This window comes from Amia ocellicauda, chromosome 1 (genome assembly GCF_036373705.1).
Source record: "Amia ocellicauda isolate fAmiCal2 chromosome 1, fAmiCal2.hap1, whole genome shotgun sequence".
Classification (NCBI taxonomy): domain Eukaryota; kingdom Metazoa; phylum Chordata; class Actinopteri; order Amiiformes; family Amiidae; genus Amia; species Amia ocellicauda.
In genome coordinates this window covers 6,645,921-6,665,430 of record NC_089850.1, presented here as the reverse complement: position 1 = coordinate 6,665,430, position 19,510 = coordinate 6,645,921, and the positions used below count along the sequence as shown (strand labels likewise).

The 19,510-nt window shown below is 38.4% G+C and overlaps 2 protein-coding genes across 2 annotated transcripts in view; one reads left to right on the top strand and one right to left on the bottom strand.

The window, feature by feature from the left end:
* Positions 1-6,400: 6,400 nt before the first annotated feature.
* On the bottom strand, positions 6,401-18,271 carry LOC136753983 (uncharacterized). The gene is made up of 3 exons (XM_066710385.1): positions 18,078-18,271; positions 7,773-8,275; positions 6,401-7,438 (listed from the first exon to the last, which is right to left on the bottom strand). The coding sequence occupies exons 2-3, from the start codon at positions 8,267-8,269 to the stop codon at positions 7,303-7,305; spliced, it is 633 nt and encodes a 210-aa protein (XP_066566482.1). The 5' UTR covers positions 8,270-8,275; positions 18,078-18,271; the 3' UTR covers positions 6,401-7,302.
* The window catches only part of ephx2 (epoxide hydrolase 2, cytoplasmic), a 117,627-nt gene continuing 114,451 nt past the window's right edge, over positions 16,335-19,510 (top strand). Inside the window, exons 1-2 of the mRNA XM_066710291.1 lie at positions 16,335-16,509; positions 17,412-17,513. The gene's annotated coding sequence lies outside the window, so the exon portion shown is untranslated. The remainder of the gene's footprint in view (positions 16,510-17,411; positions 17,514-19,510) is intronic.

Genomic DNA, 19,510 nt, shown 5'->3' with positions numbered 1-19,510 from the left:
CATTCTTCAAAATATCGTTGGAACAACATGGGGTGTGTAAATGATGACAGAATTTACACTTTTGGGTGAACTATCCCTTAAGAGTTATATAACATTTCACTACATTCTTAATACAATTGTTACAATTTGCATTTGCATTAATAATAAAATATAAGATAAACTGATGAAAGAATAAGTCCATGTTTGTCATTTGTAAATAGACATAAAATCACTAAACAAAATGGATAGTGTAGTGACACTTTATTTTACAAATTCATTTTTTTCCATCTAGGAAACAGACAAAAATTAATTACCTCAACAACAGTAATTGTTGTTTCAGTTGCTGTGACAAGAATATTTTTATTAGCAAAATATCACTATCAACATTGCATGAACAAACAAATTTACGTTAGCTAAACAAAGTATCTTTACTGAGAAGTACTAAAAAATAATTGTTGAGACAACTCAAAAGTCTTACTGCATGAAGTTGCCTCATATTTTTACGTTTTCTCAACAATTTATTTTTTACAGTGTGGTCAGGGTGTTATCTGTGTTGACATCCATTCATGTTCAAAAAGATACTTGACTAACTAAACTGTAAACACTGAATTGTAATAAACATAATGTGAAAGTAAACAGCCAGAACACTGGAATCAAAGCTGCTTTTAAAGTTGTGTTCAGTAAAAAAATATGTATTCCATTCTATGCTTCAGACAAAGTGTGTGTCCTTTTGCCTTGCTTTTGCATTATTTTTCTTTCGAAACACAACACAACTGACATGAATAATATATCTATGATCAAAAGGATCAGGTCTCTGGCTAGAATCTTGCTTGTGTGCACGGTGTTGTTGAAATTGTTGCATCAAAGAACTGGAAATGCATCTTGTTTTGTGATTGCATTTCTGTTTGGGATCTTCTAAAAATGACTGATACTGAGCTCCTTGTTTCAGTTCACCTTGTTTTACACCTCAAAAATGAGTCGAACTCTCCCATAACATCGGCACTTGGCTGAACGAAAGTGGAAAGCTTAACAAGTGGGTTTGGTAATCATAGTAATCTTCTCACCGAGGTATTGCTTGTAGGAGCTCAACTGTGCTTAAATAGCATATAGTCAGCTCATTGCCTCGGCTTTATGGGGTTTTAATAAGTGCTTTATGCTGAAATAAAGATAGCATTAAGAGAAGACATAACGCTTCAGGTTTACAAGCTTTTCTCATCTCCCTCTCCACCACTCAAATTTAAGTCATTAAAAAAAATAACAGCTAGCATCTAATTTTGACCAAAAAGAAATAAGTTTCTCACTCCAGATGTTGCCGCAATGATGTATGATTTACATTTCCATATATGCAGCTGACTGATCAAGAACAATTTTATTGAAATCAGAAATTAAAAATACATGTAGGGATTGTGGGCCGTTAGCAAAAACACATTGATTCCATTCTTGGTCCATTTCTTCTGTAGCCGAGATAATCTTTTCTATGATCTCGTTTTACAGGAACAGCCTGACTGTTCTCAGTAAAAATAAAGACGCCGCCTTCATGGTTAAAGCTGGAAACTGAATACCCAGCTGAGTTAAACACAGCTGTCCTTCCCCATTTCTCTGTCCATGACTGCCCCTTCCTGCCTGCAGTCCCTGGTGTCTTTCACTATACTGGTGCTCATCAAACCTGGTGCTTCTGGTCTCATTCTGCTGGAGCTCTTCAACTATTAATTGAACTAATAAACTCCTTTACTGAATCAATTTAATCCTTTGTGCAAAGGCAGTCAATGCTTCAGTGAGAGCTGTGCAACCTGTTGGATTGTGCCCCTGGCAGACTGGATCTGTCCTCCTGTCTGCTGTTCTGTGTCTGGCTCTGTAGCCGTACTTTCTCCTCAGCCTCTCCCCCCATGGTAAGCCTTCAGGGTTGCCACACATCTCAACACCTTCTGACACCCCCAGAACCACTCCTTCTTTTAACTCTTTCCAGGCTTGCCACTTCATGAATTTGCTTTGCAGCCATGTGTTCTCACCAGTACAGTGCTAATTCACACTGCTTTTAATATAGAAAACTTAGCTCACACCCTATATTTTTTGAACTTGCATTGTATTTTTCTTCTACAATTCTGTATGAAAATTGTATTGTATTTCTTACATTTTGATATATTGCTTTCCCCTTTTTTTCAGGTCCTTGGGTTTGTGAAACAAAGGTAATAACCTGTAAAGCAGTGTCCACAAAATATGTTCCTGGAGGACTGCAGTGTCATCAGATTTTCCTTCCAACTGGAGATCTTAATTACTTAATTAATCTAGTCCTTTCATCAACGAGACACACATAACATAATTTTATGGTCTTTTACTGTTGATGGCTTTGATTCGAGGTGCACTACTTCATTTACAGTCTGTGGAGGAGTATTAAAACCAATAAATGAATAAGTATGAGCAAATCAACAAATCAATTAAGGTACCCAGTACTTACGTACACACACACACACACACACACACACACACACACACACACACACACACACACACGCACACCCACACACACACAAACTAACCTACACACATGCACGAAATAACCACCACACACATAAACTAGCCGACACACACACACACACACACACGCACACACGCACTCACACACACACGTGTCTAAATCAGAATGGAAAGTGGAGGAGATGACCAGATATCCTCACAGTTAGGTTTCTTATGTTTGTGAATAAATGTAACAATGAGTAGATACTGGTATATCTTACTGCATGAAATTACCTCCATGAAATATACTCCAAATGAGATTACAGAATTTTCCTTTGGAGCATCATACATTATTGTAAAGCTCTGCATGATTTTCTTTCAGTGTCACTTTGTATCTTCCAAGAATTTGGGTGTGCTCGTGATTTCTTTTTCTAATGATCTTCGCCCAGACAGTGAAGTGAAGTCAACATACTGGTATGAAGAAAGGTGTTTAAATAAAAGGTGAGGTATTATGTATCATGTATAGTCACTTTAAATGTAACTGGTTTTGGTTTGTCACAAGTTCAGACAAGTTATATGTTATAAAATGCAACACTGACAAAAAAATAAAGCTGGCAGTTACAGCACTTTGAGGTCGAACTGTATCAGATCTCAGAAGCGATAAGATTTGTCACAGGTGTGAAGGCCTCACTCATTTTAATAGGAGACATCAGAGAAACAGCAGGTTGCTACTGGCGGTGCTGTAAGTTAATCAGTACAAATCAATATTCCCTCTGGACCACAACGTCCACGTCAGTTTCTAGTTTCTCATAGCAATTTTCCCAACAGTGGGGTGTCATGGCCATCTCCAAAATCAGGCTGTGAAATGTGATTTACCTAACATCTGCCAATTGCTTCAATTCATAGAAATAATAATGATAGTCACCTTGATTCACATTACGGTTAAGGTTTGTTTCCTGCCTGAGTCCTATTCATCTGATCACACTTGACAAATCTTATTGGAAGTGAAATTAAAAATAATAAATTAAAATAAATTATACAGATAACATCAAACTACATGAGGTAAAGTTCAGTGTGTGCATTGCAGCCTCATTCAGAATACTGTAAATAATGTGTTGAAAGGGGTGCTTTCTGTTATAGTATTGAAAAAAGCTTTCTTTCTATTTCTCTCTGCTTTCCTGATCCCTCTCTTAACATCGCTTTGCAGTTCAATATATTCTTTGTATTTTGTTTCATCTCTATCTTTCTTGTATGCGCTATACAACATTTTCTTTCTCTTGATATTTGTTTGCATACTTCTATTAAACCATTTTGGCCAATGTTCTTTGGTCCTCAGTTTGCTAAGTTTCGGTACAAATTTCACCTGAGCCTCAAGTAGTATATTCTTAAAATATAACCATCCATTTTCAACTGAATCTGTATCCAGTGTGCTCCAGTCTAACCCTTCTAAGTGTCGCCTCATACCTTCAAGGTTTGCTTATTGTAGACCATTGTTTTAGACTTGTTCCTTGTTTTTTGAAAGTCTGCCTCAAAGCTAACCATGTTGTGATCACAGTTTGCCATTGGTTCTCTAAATAGTGTCCCTCTGACTCTATCTTGGTCATTTGAAAATATCAAGTCAATACATGCACTCTCCCTGGTTGGTTCCCTGACAAATTGAGTTAGAAAGCAGTAATTTACCATCTCAACCATTTCTATTTCTGCCTCTGTAGTCCCAACTGAGCTTTCCCAGTCTATGTTTGGGAAATTGAAATCCCCCATTATAACAGCCACATCCTCACTACATGCAGTCCTGATTACATTGTACAATGCAACATCTTTCTGAATATCTGAGTTGGGTGGTCTGTAACACCCTCCTACCACTAATCTGCTGGATCTTTTATTCAAAAGTTGAACCCACAAAGATTGTGTTTCGTTAAAAGGATCTAATCTGAGTTATTCTGCCTCAATGTCATTTCTGACATATAATGCTACCCCACCACCTCTTTGATTTTTCCTGTCTCTCCTAAACTGTGTGTATCCTTTCAGCTTGTATTCATCCCCATCATTTTCTGTAAGCCATGTTTCTGTCACTTCTACAACATCATAGTCACACGCCAGCACTGTGGCTTCTAGGTCTGACATCTTGTTCCTTATCTCCTGACATTGAGGTACAAACATGTCAGGACTTTCCTACTAGCAGTTTCCCTTGGTTTTCTTTCCTTAGTGGAACATCTCCCATTGTCAGAGCTCCCTGCCCCCCTGATCCCTAGTTTAAAAGATTCTCAATTACTCTGCACATACGCTCTCCCAATGCATTAGCCCCCCTTCTGTTTAGATGTAGACCATCTGGTTTGTACAGGTCCCATCTATCCCAGAAGAAAGACCAGTGCTCCATAAATCTAAAACCCTCTTCCCTACACCAGGATTTCAACCACACGTAATCTCTGCCTGTCTCCCTGGCAATGCACGTGGTACGGGAAGTATTTCAGAGAAAACTACTGTGGAGGTTCTGTTCTTTATTTTCTTTCCTAACTCTTTAAATTTGTTTTGCAGAACCTCTGCCCTTCCTTTTCCTATGTCATTGGTTCCAATGTGGACCCAGCAGTTCTCCACACTTTCCTGCTCTAAGGGCTCAACGTTCCTAGAGTCTCAAGATCATGGATCTCTAGGACCTCAACATGCTCACAACGTTCACAGATGAAATCATTTTGCAATATTGACACTGCAGTGGCCATATGCTTCTAAATTTAGCAAGTTGTTGGTGCCCTGAAAACTGTCTCTTGGTTTTTGTCCCCAATTCAACTGCTTGACTTTCTTGTTACAGAGAAACAGCACAGTAAAAGCAAGATGAGAAATGCTAACTGGCACTTCTATTGACTTTTTGTTTTTCAAAAAGTATCTCTTTGCCACCAATTGACACCTGACTGACTAGACCTGGCACAATGCAATCACTGGAATTCCTCCAAATTCCTTCAATCTATTATACTGTAACCACACAGCAGCTGTACTGAATTAACTTAAATTAAGGCAAAATTAAAACAAGATTAAAAATGCTAAAACTGTGTGAAAGTAGAAACACAACAAGATAGCTCTCTCACCTGTCCTGTGTCTGACTTTGGCAACTCCTAAACACTTCTGAACCTTTATGTGTTAGAACTGCCCCGAATCAGGAACCCACATGCTCTTTTCATATTCATCAAAGGATTAACGTGGCCCCAGCCTCTACTCCAAATTCAATTCAGAGCAAATCATCAGAGAATTCAGAGGAAGTGCATTCAAGACAGGATACAGAAGGTATTTTGTTAGAGATTGTGGGGAATAGGACAACTTACTGAGCAGCAAAAATAACCTAATATCTTGCCAGGATGAACATGGGTAAAATGCATCCTCAATTTCCTTTATGCTTCTGTAATGGTTCTGTAATGACTTTATTTTCCCATGATGATTGTAATAGACCACTGTTATAAAAGTCTGTTACACAATTGGGGACTGCAGTATGTTGCAGACAAGTCACATCCTTACAATGTGGGTCTCAGATTAAACTGTGCCACATATAAGCAAAAACTGATGTTTATAAATCACTCAATCATGGAGCAAACTCTTTAGCTAATTAGGAAGCTGTTTGTCTTTGAACCAATTGTTCACTGTTCTCACCCAGCTTTCAATGTCAGCATTTTCTATGAAGCACCTTGGATCCAGCATTACTTTTCCTGTGCTATTTGTTCAAATACACAGAGTGTATGAATATGTAAAGAAAGGTAGAGGTGTAAAAGGATGGTGGTAGAGAGGTATATTAAACCATGAAACAAGCTATGGAAAACCACAGCAAAGTAAAGTACATGCACTTTAAAAGCACGGAGAAACAGACAAATTACCAAGCAGAGTTAAACTGGTAAACTTTCATAAGAGTACATTTGGAAATAGAAAAGAACAGATAGAAACTATGGGATTTGAAATAAGAAGGTTCCTTGTTCATTGGATTTTATTTGATTTCTTAAGAAACAGCTAGAAAACACTGTAATATCACATTTTGTTTGATCTCTTCTGCACAGATATTATAATTGCTTGTTTGTTTTGTTACTTTAAAGATTTTGACCAAATCATGACTTATGTAGGTTAGGGTTATTTTGGTCTTTCAGTTCATTATGATAAGCCATGCGCTCCAGCCTGGGAGTTATCGATGGATCTTCTCCACGTGGTGTATACCCTGTTTGCACGGTAGTACACAGACTGAACGCAGTATTCAGGACATGGTCCAGTTAATGCATTGTACATGTACTGTATGAGAAGAAAAAAGTAAATTGGACATGTAAAACATTATGATTATAATAATATATTATTATACATTACTATATGGGTTAAAATACAAAACAATAACAACAACAAACATTTTGGTAGTGAGTAATAAACAATATGTTTGTGTCTGAAAATTAAGTTAGATTGTCAGTTGATATAATAACCAGTGAAACTATACAATGTCTTTGCATTTGTAAACCATCGTTGGCAGTGAAAAAGTGGATTCACTAGATTCACAATAAAAAAGGTATGTTTTAAGATGTCTTTGGAATTCAATAAGAAAAAGTTGACATAACATAAAGAACATTTTATTAATTGTTTGTTTGTGTATTTACTTTACATTTTTAATATAAATGGTGCATGACTTTGGTGTTCAAGAGCTTCACTTTATGAATATGCATACACCATTACTGAAAAGTGACCACATAATACGTGAACCTTTTAGTGCTGAAATGGCACAAACCTTCATTTAGCACAACTAAACACAATTCAAGGTGATTTGTGAAAGGGAACACTGTTTGTAGGATCCCCTGGCCTCTGCTGACTTTACAATAGTGCTGTGCTCATGCATGTATTAAAATAAATTATATTTCAGTGAAAGGAGTGAGACTTTCCCAATTGTCTTTTCAGAGAAGAATACAGGGCTTGCGATGCACTCTCCAGTTTCTGAGCAATGGTTTCTGCTGTGTGCAGCATCCCTTCAATGCTCAGGTACTCCTCCTTAACTCTGTGAAGAGTCAGAGACACACAATTAAAGTCCAACCAGCATGTACAAATAGTTAACTTTAGCACCAATATTAACATTTCTCTTTTTTCACCCAGGCTTGGATGAACAAGCTTTCACTCACTAGACAGACTGGGGATTGAGTAGGTTGTTTTAACCAGGGGTACTCTTGGGGAGACGAGATGCCATTTTTGGAGATGCTGTGATAAAGCACCCAAATGGTACATAATCTCATTATAATTTGAAATATGTTTTTTATGTTGTTGTTGTTGTTGTTAATCATTAGTTTTACAAGAAATACCGTTCATTGACCTGCTAAAGAAGGTGACCAACTCACTTCAAAGCTCCTTCCGCTGAACTTGGCTCCTCTCCCTCCAGCTGTGTTTTAAACTCCTCCATGACTTTATTCACAACCCTGTCACAATTTAGGTTCTCCTCCTTGATCCCAGTGATGCTTTCCTCGATCACTTCCTGGTACCTCAGCTCCCCAACCTCTGTGCTGATTGTGTGGATCAGACTGTCCATAGAGACCTGGTTGCCATGCAGGATCTCCTTGAGATATTTGAGTTCCTCCTCCCAGGCCTTGACCTCCTGTCTGGAAGACCCCCAAAGCCTGGACTGGGCAGTGTGAAAGTTCACAGAGCAGCTGCTTATATCAGACTCGTATCTCACAGCTCTCTCTGGCTCCTTTTCCAGCTCTTCAGTGTGGTTGCTCCTCAGGCTTTTAAATGGATCACCTGAGCCAACGTCTATATCCCCATTCCCACTTTGGGAGAGGCTGCGTAGCACCCAGGAACTCCCCAGCACCACGCAGAGGACCCACCAACGTGGCATGATGATCTAAATTGAAAATAAATGCTTAGAAACTTAATGACATGAAGAAAACAAAACAAAACAAAACAAAAAAATACAATGCAATATTCTAGCATTCATTCACAACAACTGGCAAAGCACCGATAGAGGTGAATATGTTGCAATAAGGTATGACATCATTGCTAGATAAGACTTCGTGGCAACTGTTGCAATAGTTTTGAACTGGTTGCAAAAGAGTTGGAAATCTGGACTTGAAATGTAGTTAACAAGCGCAATGCTCTTGGCAACATTTTGGGAAAGGCTGTGCAAGTTGTTATGTACATATATAAAATGTTTATAATATGTGTATAAACTCCTTTCACCAGAGATGCCATATAAACCCTGCAGTAGCCTAACTATTGTCCAGCCTGCAATCTCTTTCTATTTGTTCCGTGGTTTGGATAGGTTGTCTTTTAAGCACGCATACTCATACCACAAACAATGAGCCCTCAGCTTCGTTGGTTTTATAAGACAAATATATATATTGCATAGATCTCAACAAATATTTCAATTCGTGCATGGCGGCTCCCTTCAAAAAAAATGTTTCTTAGTAAATATAAAAAATATTTACCATACTTTGCAAACTGATGCAGTGGAATGCCAAGCTGCATTATGCTTGCATTATGAGTGGCTTGTCTTTATACACTCACCTAAAGGATTATTAGGAACACCATACTAATACTGTGTTTGACCCCCTTTCGCCTTCAGAACTGCCTTAATTCTACGTGGCATTGATTCAACAAGGTGCTGAAAGCATTCTTTAGAAATGTTGGCCCATATTGATAGGATAGCATCTTGCAGTTGATGGAGATTTGTGGTAAGCACATCCAGGGCACGAAGCTCCCGTTCCACCACATCCCAAAGATGCTCTATTGGGTTGAGATCTGGTGACTGTGGGGGCCAGTTTAGTACAGTGAACTCATTGTCATGTTCAAGAAACCAATTTGAAATGATTCGACCTTTGTGACATGGTGCATTATCCTGCTGGAAGTAGCCATCAGAGGATGGGTACATGGTGGTCATAAAGGGATGGACATGGTCAGAAACAATGCTCAGGTAGGCCGTGGCATTTAAACGATGCCCAATTGGCACTAAGGGGCCTAAAGTGTGCCAAGAAAACATCCCCCACACCATTACACCACCACCACCACCAGCCTGCACAGTGGTAACAAGGCATGATGGATCCATGTTCTCATTCTGTTTACGCCAAATTCTGACTCTACCATCTGAATGCCTCAACAGAAATCGAGACTCATCAGACCAGGCAACATTTTTCCAGTCTTCAACTGTCCAATTTTGGTGAGCTTGTGCAAATTGTAGCCTCTTTTTCCTATTTGTATTGGAGATGAGTGGTACCCAGTGGGGTCTTCTGCTGTTGTAGCCCATCCGCCTCAAGGTTGTACGTGTTGTGGCTTCACAAATGCTTTGCTGCATACCTCGGTTGTAACGAGTGGTTATTTCAGTCAAAGTTGCTCTTCTATCAGCTTGAATCAGTCGGCCCATTCTCCTCTGACCTCTAGCATCAACAAGGCATTTTCGCCCACAGGACTGCCGCATACTGGATGTTTTTCCCTTTTCACACCATTCTTTGTAAACCCTAGAAATGGTTGTGCGTGAAAATCCCAGTAACTGAGCAGATTGTGAAATACTCAGACCGGCCCGTCTGGCACCAACAACCATGCCACGCTCAAAATTGCTTAAATCACCTTTCTTTCCCATTCAGACATTCAGTTTGGAGTTCAGGAGATTGTCTTGACCAGGACCACACCCCTAAATGCATTGAAGCAACTGCCATGTGATTGGTTGGTTAGATAATTGCATTAATGAGAAATTGAACAGGTGTTCCTAATAATCCTTTAGGTGAGTGTATATCAGCCCCTATATTCACATGGTAAGCATGGCTCTTCAGAGCTTCGGGCCAGGGTGTCAGCTGGGACTGTTTTTGAATGCTTTATTAAATGTGTTGTACTCACAGCCTGAAATGTCAACAGTAAGTATGGCAAAGTCTTTAATAGTTTCCTTGAACTCTCCTTGGCTTGTATTCAGCATTATAAACACCCCCAGCCGAACTCAGCTCTCCCTCACTAGGCATGGCTGAATAAACAGAAAAAAAAAACCTTTTCCAAGGAATTTGTGGGGAAGACAAAATGTGAACTACAGTGACTAATGCGTCCTCCAGAAGGGACCCTGGGTCACAGTATAACACAGTATAGAGGTATGATTGTAAAACGATAAAAGGCTCGCTGAATTCCTTTATTATTATTATTATTATTATTATTATTATTATTATTATTATTATTATTATTATTATTATTATTATTATTATTATTTATTTTTTATGTTTTTATTTATTTATTACCGAATGCCCTTGTCCAGGGCAACTTGCAAAATATAAGGGCAATACAAAGTGCAATAATACAGTGCAATTCTGATAAGACAAGATGTTAAGTCAAAGTTAAGAGCTAAGGGAAAAGGAGCATAGGGGAAATCAAAATAAACAATACAAGTGATACTAAAGCAAGGCGAGAGTATGACAACTGTTGCATAAGTGCAATCTTACAGGAGAATACATTACTAAATTACAGGTACTGTCTGAAAGGTCTGCTGTTTTGACTTCAGTGGGAACATGAGATGGATTACTAGGTTTTATTTCAACCAAAGCCTTGAATTCCCTTCCCTTTAGATTGTATTGAAAGAAGTTCAGCAAAAGCTAAAATGAGCAGTTCAGAGCTAGGAATGAAGAATTAAGATGGTATAAATTCGTTTTGACTGATGATGATAGGGTGACATCTGAGACTGAAACATTACCACAGTTTGTTGTTGTTCTGTTGTATATGGGCACAGAGAGCAAGTCAAGTTTTTTGGATAGTGGTTTGCAGTACGCTTGTGTGGAGCACGTTTTGGGGGATCTAGTGATGACTGATGTTGGCATGATTAGACTAATATCTTGTGAAGACAAAATGCTTTTGGTCTGGTCTAAGTGAGGGAACCGGGACTACAGTGATAGCGGTATCTGTCCTAGAGGTTAATTACATAGAACAAAACACAAAAGCACACATGGAGAATTAATAAAAGCAGGTTTCACATTGTTGAAATTGTTTTCGGTAAGGTTTCCAGGCAATGAAAACTTTAAAAAGAAGCTGATCAATCCAAAATAAATTGTGGGGACGCTAACACGTTCTTATGTTCTTGATTTAGTGGAAGAAACACAGCGACAATTGAAAGGAACAAAGGTTAATGTACACAGTAGCCAGTATTTATGTTCAAGATTATATAGGGATATTACATTGTTTTGTCATTGGGGGTGGGGGAATAAAATATACTCTATTGCACATCTAGCAATAATGTGGGATGACAAAGGTTGACTTCGATTTCATATCACGTGTTAGGCATATGACTGAAAGACAAGGAGTGAGCCAGACCTCTTCCTACTGTGAGTGGGCATGTGTCCTCTGGTAGTCAATCAGTGTGAGAGATTGGCTAGTGGCAAGGAGAAGGAAGGGTGATAGTATGTGTGTGAACTACTGACTTGACCCTTTTTGTTTTACCCTAGGCCTCCTGCCTCTTCTGTAAAACCTACACTTTAAATGGCACATATTGTTATTATTACCAGCTTTCTTTATGTTTATACATGCAAATTACATTCAGACAGACATCTGCTTGACAGCTTCTTCAGCGTTGCAGTGTAGAGCTGTAAACAATTAGAAACACAGTGGGTATGGTGGGAAACAACAAAACAATTATACAAAATCAAAGCTTTTTGTAAACATTGTTTTGGTTTACTTTCTATGCAGTAGCACAGCAGAAAAGCCCATGCTCTTCCATCACGCTACATATGACCAAAAACATTCAGAAGTTTCTGTGTATAGATTTTTAAAATATTATCCCTATAATGAGTGGGGTGAAGGAAGCTGCTGCTATAGTTTTTCTGCTCTGCCAGCATATTTGGACTTGTGGTTATTGTAAAGCCTGGTTTAATGCTGAACTCAAAATTAATTTGTAAGCTTTCTGAATGTATACGCTGCTCCTGCGTTCTCCAAAGTTTACAGAAGTGAAAGTATATCCCCATGCATTTATCACATGAGCAAACACCTACATTGACTGAGGTCAGGAAAGAAGGTCAACAATGTCTCACTTTAAAGTCACATGTATCCTTGTCATTAAAGAGACTGGATTGCCCTTTCCTCTGTCTGGGCCTCACTGTTGCACAGGGCAGGGCAGGGCACTTTGCTAGTAAAATCAAAAGTATGTTACAACCTTCCTTCCCGTGGAACAGTCTCCAAACTGACCTTTAACGTGACCCTGCATTTCAATGGCTCAGGAAGCAAACTAAACAACTGCCAAATGTCCCCAGACTCACTTATATAAACACTTCACTGAGGGCTACTGGCACTGGGAGGGGGATTTTCATTCAGCCACACAAATGTTATTTTGCACATTTGAGGAAAATCTTGATTGAATTGGTATCTGGTCCAGTTCTTGAGTATTAAGATTAGGTACTGTATACATGCTGCCAAGTTTTAATTTTATTCTTCAGGAAAACAGCAAAGCAAATAATCAGAAAATCATTTTTTTCCAATGCTTTAGTTTAATTTCAATACAGAATTGCAATGCTGTATTTCACATTTAACAATAAAGCTAGATGGTATATACATTAAATTGCCAAACCTAAGTAAATCGAAATACATCTAAATGTGTCTAATATATGACTAAATTAAATGATAGAGAGTGTATTTTGTACTGAGGAATGCTTATGGTCTGCATGGCCAACTTTGTTTTTTGTTTTCTTACAGTGAAATATATGGTTAAGAGGTTCTCCATTTCATTCACAGTGTGTTTAATTTCAATGTTTTATCAGCTGGCGAAGTCTATATTTAAGGTCAGAAATCTCTTTCACTGTTGTCTCCATTCTTTAGAGTTGTATCATACATGATCAAGTGGACATTTACATAAAAAGTTGATGTTTCAAAATATCTATCTATCTATCAAGGGCCTATAATTATAACATTTTCCCATCATTTTAAATTCACCACCCCTAGTTTTAAGATGAAAAACAAACACCCTGTGGCAGAAAACAACTTAAGTTAGCACTCAGTTTTGTGTGGTATGTCTCTGCTGTTTTCCCTCATTGGGAAATGGTAAATGTGCAATAGTAAATGTTTTCCTATTGAAGGTAATTGTTTATTTCACTTACAATCTCCTTAATTTAGAAGATTCACATATTTGCCGTCAGAGTACAATGTATCCACTGCAAGTGTATCTAGTGAGGAATCACAGGAGCTCATTCCAAATGAATTTCTGAAATATGCCTATACTTGATGTGTCACCGTCAATGTGGAGCATATGAGATTGGTTCCAGGAAAAATATTAAGAAGCATTTGACTGGAATGATACATTTTGCTGCAGTTGGCTGAAACTTTTAATAAGATTTGCATTCAGTAATAAATGCGAATTGAAAAAGTTAAATGAAAGTTAGAGGTGGAAATTGTCCATTGTGTAGCAAACAAATGTCACATGACATTGGTACATACAATATAATTCACATAGTTAAAGTTCCAGTTTTATACTTTATTATATTCACATTTATAGTTATGGCATTTCTCCCAGTTTGGGATTAATTTGCTTGTGTACTTTATTTCCTATTGCTGTTACTTAATTAGTTAAAAATCGTGCCAAACACAAATCCCACCAAACATTTATAAAAAATTAAAGTTCATGTGAACACTCATATGTAATGAGCATATCAAGATGTACCAGAGCTAAATATGTCTGTGAGAGAGTGGATGTACAAGGTGTGGCAGAGGAATCAGAGCGCTAAGTTTGTGAAGTGCAACCGAGCTATTGACCGGGGAGGCGGTGTCGCATTGCCAATCAGGGGTTGAAGTAGAATTGTTGACCAGGGGGGTTGATGATACAAATCTGAGATGTCATCTTAACCACTACTGTCTTTGGTTTTTAAATTGTATGCACATTTTTCATATCACAATGAGGTGCCAGAGCTGTGCTTAGAGGTACCGGAGTGGACAGTCTAAATTTCTGCACAAATTAAGCCCTGGTAATGAGGAAAAATAGTAGTATCTCTTAATGCTCTGAAGTCCATTGAAATTGCTCTGTACATCACAGTTGGGCCTGGAACGATGGGTCAATGCTTCAGATCTTTTCAAAATAATCCATGGGCAGACTAAAGGGGGAGGCTCTGACAGACAGCTCTTCTCCGGAAGGGGTGGCAGAAAGTCCAGGGAGCAAGGGTGGCTGGTGGGTTTGGGCAGTTCAGACAGAGACTGTGGTCCAGGGGGCTCTGTCACTGAAAATAATTAACCTGTTTAAGCAATTATATATTTTATGAAAAGAAACAATAATTGTGTGAATTTAAGCTTGTTTGCTGAACTCAGTATTTTTAGATGTCGACTCCAGCCAGTGCAGCCTTTGGGAGATTTCATCAAGGAGGCAAGGTGGCCGATTCCATCTCCCGATTCTAGCTCTGTCCCTGACTGTCTGTGCGTAACCCCATGAAAGTGACTTTACCTGCTCATGCCAGCTGTAATATGAATATCTGTACTGTGTAACTGTGCACCAGCTGCGGTTCATGATACCTCCCTTTAGACCCTGCCAGAGGCTTTGATGAAAGATGTGTGTGCTGATTATGGTGATGATTATAATATCAAGTAGAAAGAAGACTTTATAATATATTTTTTTGTGAACTTTATCATTATTATAATTGTTACTGTGAGTAGTAATAGTAGTGGTATTAGGAATGTAAAGACTAAATTCACTTGACTTCTCAGTGTGATTGCTTTGCATTGGTCTCGAAAAACAATATTCTCTAGCTATAACTAGGACAGAATGAAGCCAGTAAGATACAGCTTGTTTTACCTGTTACCGCCGCTGCTGCTGGCGCTTTCAATCCACTGCTGCTTCTTTCTCATTTGAATTGAGAGGAAAGTAGTTTTGTAAACTTTCATGTAATTTCTTCTCCACTTGTATTTTCTTAATTTTTCTGCCCCACTTGTAAAACTTTGTTTGCATTATTTCTGGCTAAGTTTGCCCAGGTAGGTCTTGAAACAACGTTAGCTAGATCAATGAATAGCATGTGTCTGCATCATTAAAAAATCACCCACGAGCACCAGTGGAAGAATAGCTCATTTGCGAAGGACTGGTGGATATCTGGAACTAGATTTTGCTGCCATTGTTTTGGTATCAGATATATTTTAAGTTAATGAAACCACTATTGATTTTTCCATTGTATACAGTAGTCATACTCATATAGTATACTCCTTCACTGCCGCATAACATAAGTAAGACTGCCACTGATTGATTCATTCATTTAATTGATTGATTGATTCCTGAAACCTCTGTGCAACGACTGTTCATGAAAATGGGAATAATTAATAATTTAAAATACAGACAACAAACTCTGTTCTATAAACCCATATAATGTGGATATCATTGTCTTTCTCAATAACAACATGAATTCATCTCTAAAATGCAGAGGGCTGACTGTAAATATATTGGACTTTATTGCAGTTAAATTATTATAATTTTTTTTCAAACTCTGCTGTCGATACACTTGGAAGGTAAGACATGCAATATTTATTTTTGATATTTAAATCATATAGATCGATACAAAAGTGTTAAGACAAAACAACCAAAACAATCATTGATAGTTTAGGGCTGCTATCGTCCCAAGCCTCACCTCAAATTGTGGAACTGGTCGTGTCTGGCTATATTTTAAGGCTTGGAATTTGAATTTATAAGAATACAAGATAGAAACTAAATACAACAGTGAAGAATATGAACAAGGGATGGAAAGTTGGAAATTGTAACTGTTGTGACATTCTTACTAGAGACCAAAAAAAGCGAAATGCTGTTAGATGGAGTAGTTTCAAATTCTCTGCTAATGTTTACATCCTGCATACCTCCCCAGTGTAATCATCCTGGTTTCCTATTGGACACTGAATAATTCTCAAATGCCTCCCCCCATCCCCCACCTATAATAATAATAATGGCCTTGCTCAGGTCAAGGGGGTTGAGAGACACCGCAGATCACACTCATTGACTGGGAATGATTTTGAAATTCCTGTGCTGCAGTGCTGAAAACAAAAGCAAAGCCAGCATATGAGCTGGTGGAAGCAGATTTTAGCTTTGGCTGGAAGACGCAGAGAAAAGTGAAGAACTGGGAGTTTATCAGGAATTGTCTCAATTTCTAGGAAACCCATTGTCTGGTAAGGAAGCGAGTATTTACACATATACAGCTCTGGAAAAAATTAAGAGACCACTTAACATTGATTTCTGAACTTGGAGTGGTCTCTTAATTCTCTTATAGTTGGTGGGTAGTGTCAAATGCATCCAAATATTGTGCAGATATAAATACTGGGATTTCTGACTGGTATTCTTAGTCAAGTTTGAAAACTTTGGAGACAGATCTATCGTTGAAAAGTTGGTGGCCATTGTGGGAATAGTCCAGACTTGTGTCCTGTTATCATGTTTTAAATTTTCAGCTGAGGTGTAGGTCTGGGACTGATGTGGTTTTGTCAGCACCACTTCCAGTGTTCGCATGGAAGGAGGCCTACTTTTGAGCTGTCTTTCATAATATAGTACATCGGACTTTGAAGTTAATTCACAAAATCTTGAATGCAGTTCATAGTATGTGGAGATTGCTAAATCACACATTACATGTATGTTGGTGTCTTCCCTACTGCTACAGGTGCTATACTTGCTCAGTGGGTATGACATACTGGATAGCTATCAGAAGGAAACGGCTGTAACAGTCGCAAATCTTAAGATGACCAATGGAAATCAAATCACAGGACCTAAACTACTCCCTCAAAATGAAAAGGTTAATCGTGTGGAAGAGTCAGTTAATTAACATTTATTTCTCCAGAAAGTGCTCTCTTGGCACAATGTGTAAAATGCTGAATTTGATGTACCATAAAGGTCACTGAAACAAAGAACTTAACTTTCTGTTCAGTTCAGCAGACATGAACAAAAAGACTGCGATGCATTTCTGGGGCTCCTGACTGTGCCAGGGAAACGTCTATTGTTGTCTGTTAGACACTGCACACCAACTCAGCCCCTCAGTGTAGATCTCAACATGAATTCAATCAATGTCATTCCTATTAAACAGATGTGGTTACACTGCGGTGCTAAGCAGCCTTCAGCCTGACAACCCCAAGCTACACAGTCAGAGATTCTAATGAATTGAATGTGCCACATAGCTTTGGATCATGTAAGTACCCTGTCAGACAACCATTTTGAATTTAACCTGTTTTCTTGAGTGAAACTGTACAGGTGAGAGATACTTCTGATCGTTACTACTAACTGTGCCAGGGATGTGTCCGCTGGGTAAGGGCATCTGCTAATAAATAAATAAATAAATAAATAAATAAATAAATAATAACTGAGACCCCTTATTTAGTTAGATGTCGTGAACAGATAGATATCCATCATGTCATATTTTGCCATCTATTTTAAGAAGTAATCTATCACTTTTTAATGTTCCAAGTTAATTGAAAACCAAGTGGGTATGAATAACTTAAAATATATGAATCCGTATTTCAGCACAGCACTTAACAAAAAAGTAACACAACAAAAGCATATACATTTTAAACACCCTAAAAATATATAGATGATTTTCCCTCTTCAAAGGGGAAAATATCTCTTAAATCATAATATATGAAAATGAATAAGACACACAGAGAGCAATGCTTTATAATCTCCTGGGGCTACAGGAGTGCTCTGCAGAAAAAAAACATCAATAAAGATCAAGGAAAGAGTAAAATAACACACTCACCAACTGGCTGATTCCCAGTGAGGATTTCTGGTGAGGATTTAGGATTTACAAATGTGTCCTAGATTTCAGAAAGCCCAGAAAGAAGCACTCTGTGTGTAGCATGCTTCTTTTTGTCTTGTCTCCCTAGCAGCAAAAGTTTTGCTGAGAAAGTCTGTCTCTGCCCCTGTCTGGAGCTGCAGGGAGGCGATGCTTTGACTGCCAGTCAATGGTCTCTTTATTTGTGGTAGAAGGGGGGGGAACTGCTAATCTAATTCACATCTGTACAGGGCTAATGAATGACAGATGAGACTTAGGGGTTTGAGACTGGGGAAGCCTATTAAAGAGGCACCCTCTCATGCATTTAAAAGAAGACATTTCAGAGTTTTATACCATGTATATTTCATGCTAAACCAAAACTGTGGCATTTCTTGCAGCATTTGTTTTTCACTTTATACTTATACTTATACTTCAATCATAATATATGCTGCAGGAAACTAAAAATGGGTTTGAAAAATCTACAGACACACATTTAATACTGCCCATTGAAGTGGGTCCCTTCCATTAATAATCAAAAGAAGTTAGAATGTATTCATGAATATACATTAGATCATGAGCCAGATATTTTTTCATGTTTAAAACAGGGTTAGTCCAGCCATGGGTTATACAATCCTGGAAATATTAAAAAGATGGATTTGTAATGCATTGCTATCAGGTACTGATGTGAATGCCTCTCAACAAGTCTACTCTATTAATCACTTCCTCTCAATAAGGTATTGTCATGTCCTTGGCCACAAGTTCAAGAAAGTTGTACAGGTCTCTCGCTAGGCTTTCCATTACCCCTTCGTAGGGCCTGTGGAGCTGGAGCACTGTTTCCGAGAACACAGGATTCAAAGACCAGTGAAAACATCCAGGCGGATTCTGATCACCCTCTCCCGACGGAGATTTCAGCAGAGTATTTGTGCTTCAATATCAGCTGGCTCTTCAAGGAAAGGACACGCCATGTCTGACCCCTCCTTCAGTCTGCAAGCCTGCTGTGAGCAGGAGGAACTCCGGGTTAGTTGAAGAAAACCTGCCAGCGAGCAGGTCAGCTTCATGGAGTATGTCACCATAGCAAGTGACTCAGACTTGAGCTGAACTGGCTGTGAATCCGACAACCCAGAGTTTCCCTCAACTCCGAGTCAACTAACTCTGAGTTTTCACTAAACCCGCTTTCTGAAACAGGCCCCAGGTCAGAAAAATGATGTTGTGACAAACAAAAGTATTTAAAAAGCATCTCCTCATTGACGAAACTCACTAACAGACTGTCAGCTACTCTGGACATGTGCAGAGGTCTCACCAAACCATGGGATGCCATTTGTGTCATACATCATTTTGTGCACACAATGAGTATTTTGTCTCTTGAAATGCACATTTCGTGGACATTTTTCACATTCTGTGCATATAATTCAAATTTC

Excerpts from the sequence above, each read along its gene's own strand:
- LOC136753983 (XM_066710385.1), bottom strand. The coding sequence starts at position 8,269 with ATGCCACGTTGGTGGGTCCTCTGCGTGGTGCTGGGGAGTTCCTGGGTG. Across the intron at positions 7,439-7,772 it reads TCAGCGGAAGGAGCTTTGAA|AGTTAAGGAGGAGTACCTGA; the intron begins GTGAGTTGGTCA and ends GACTCTTCACAG.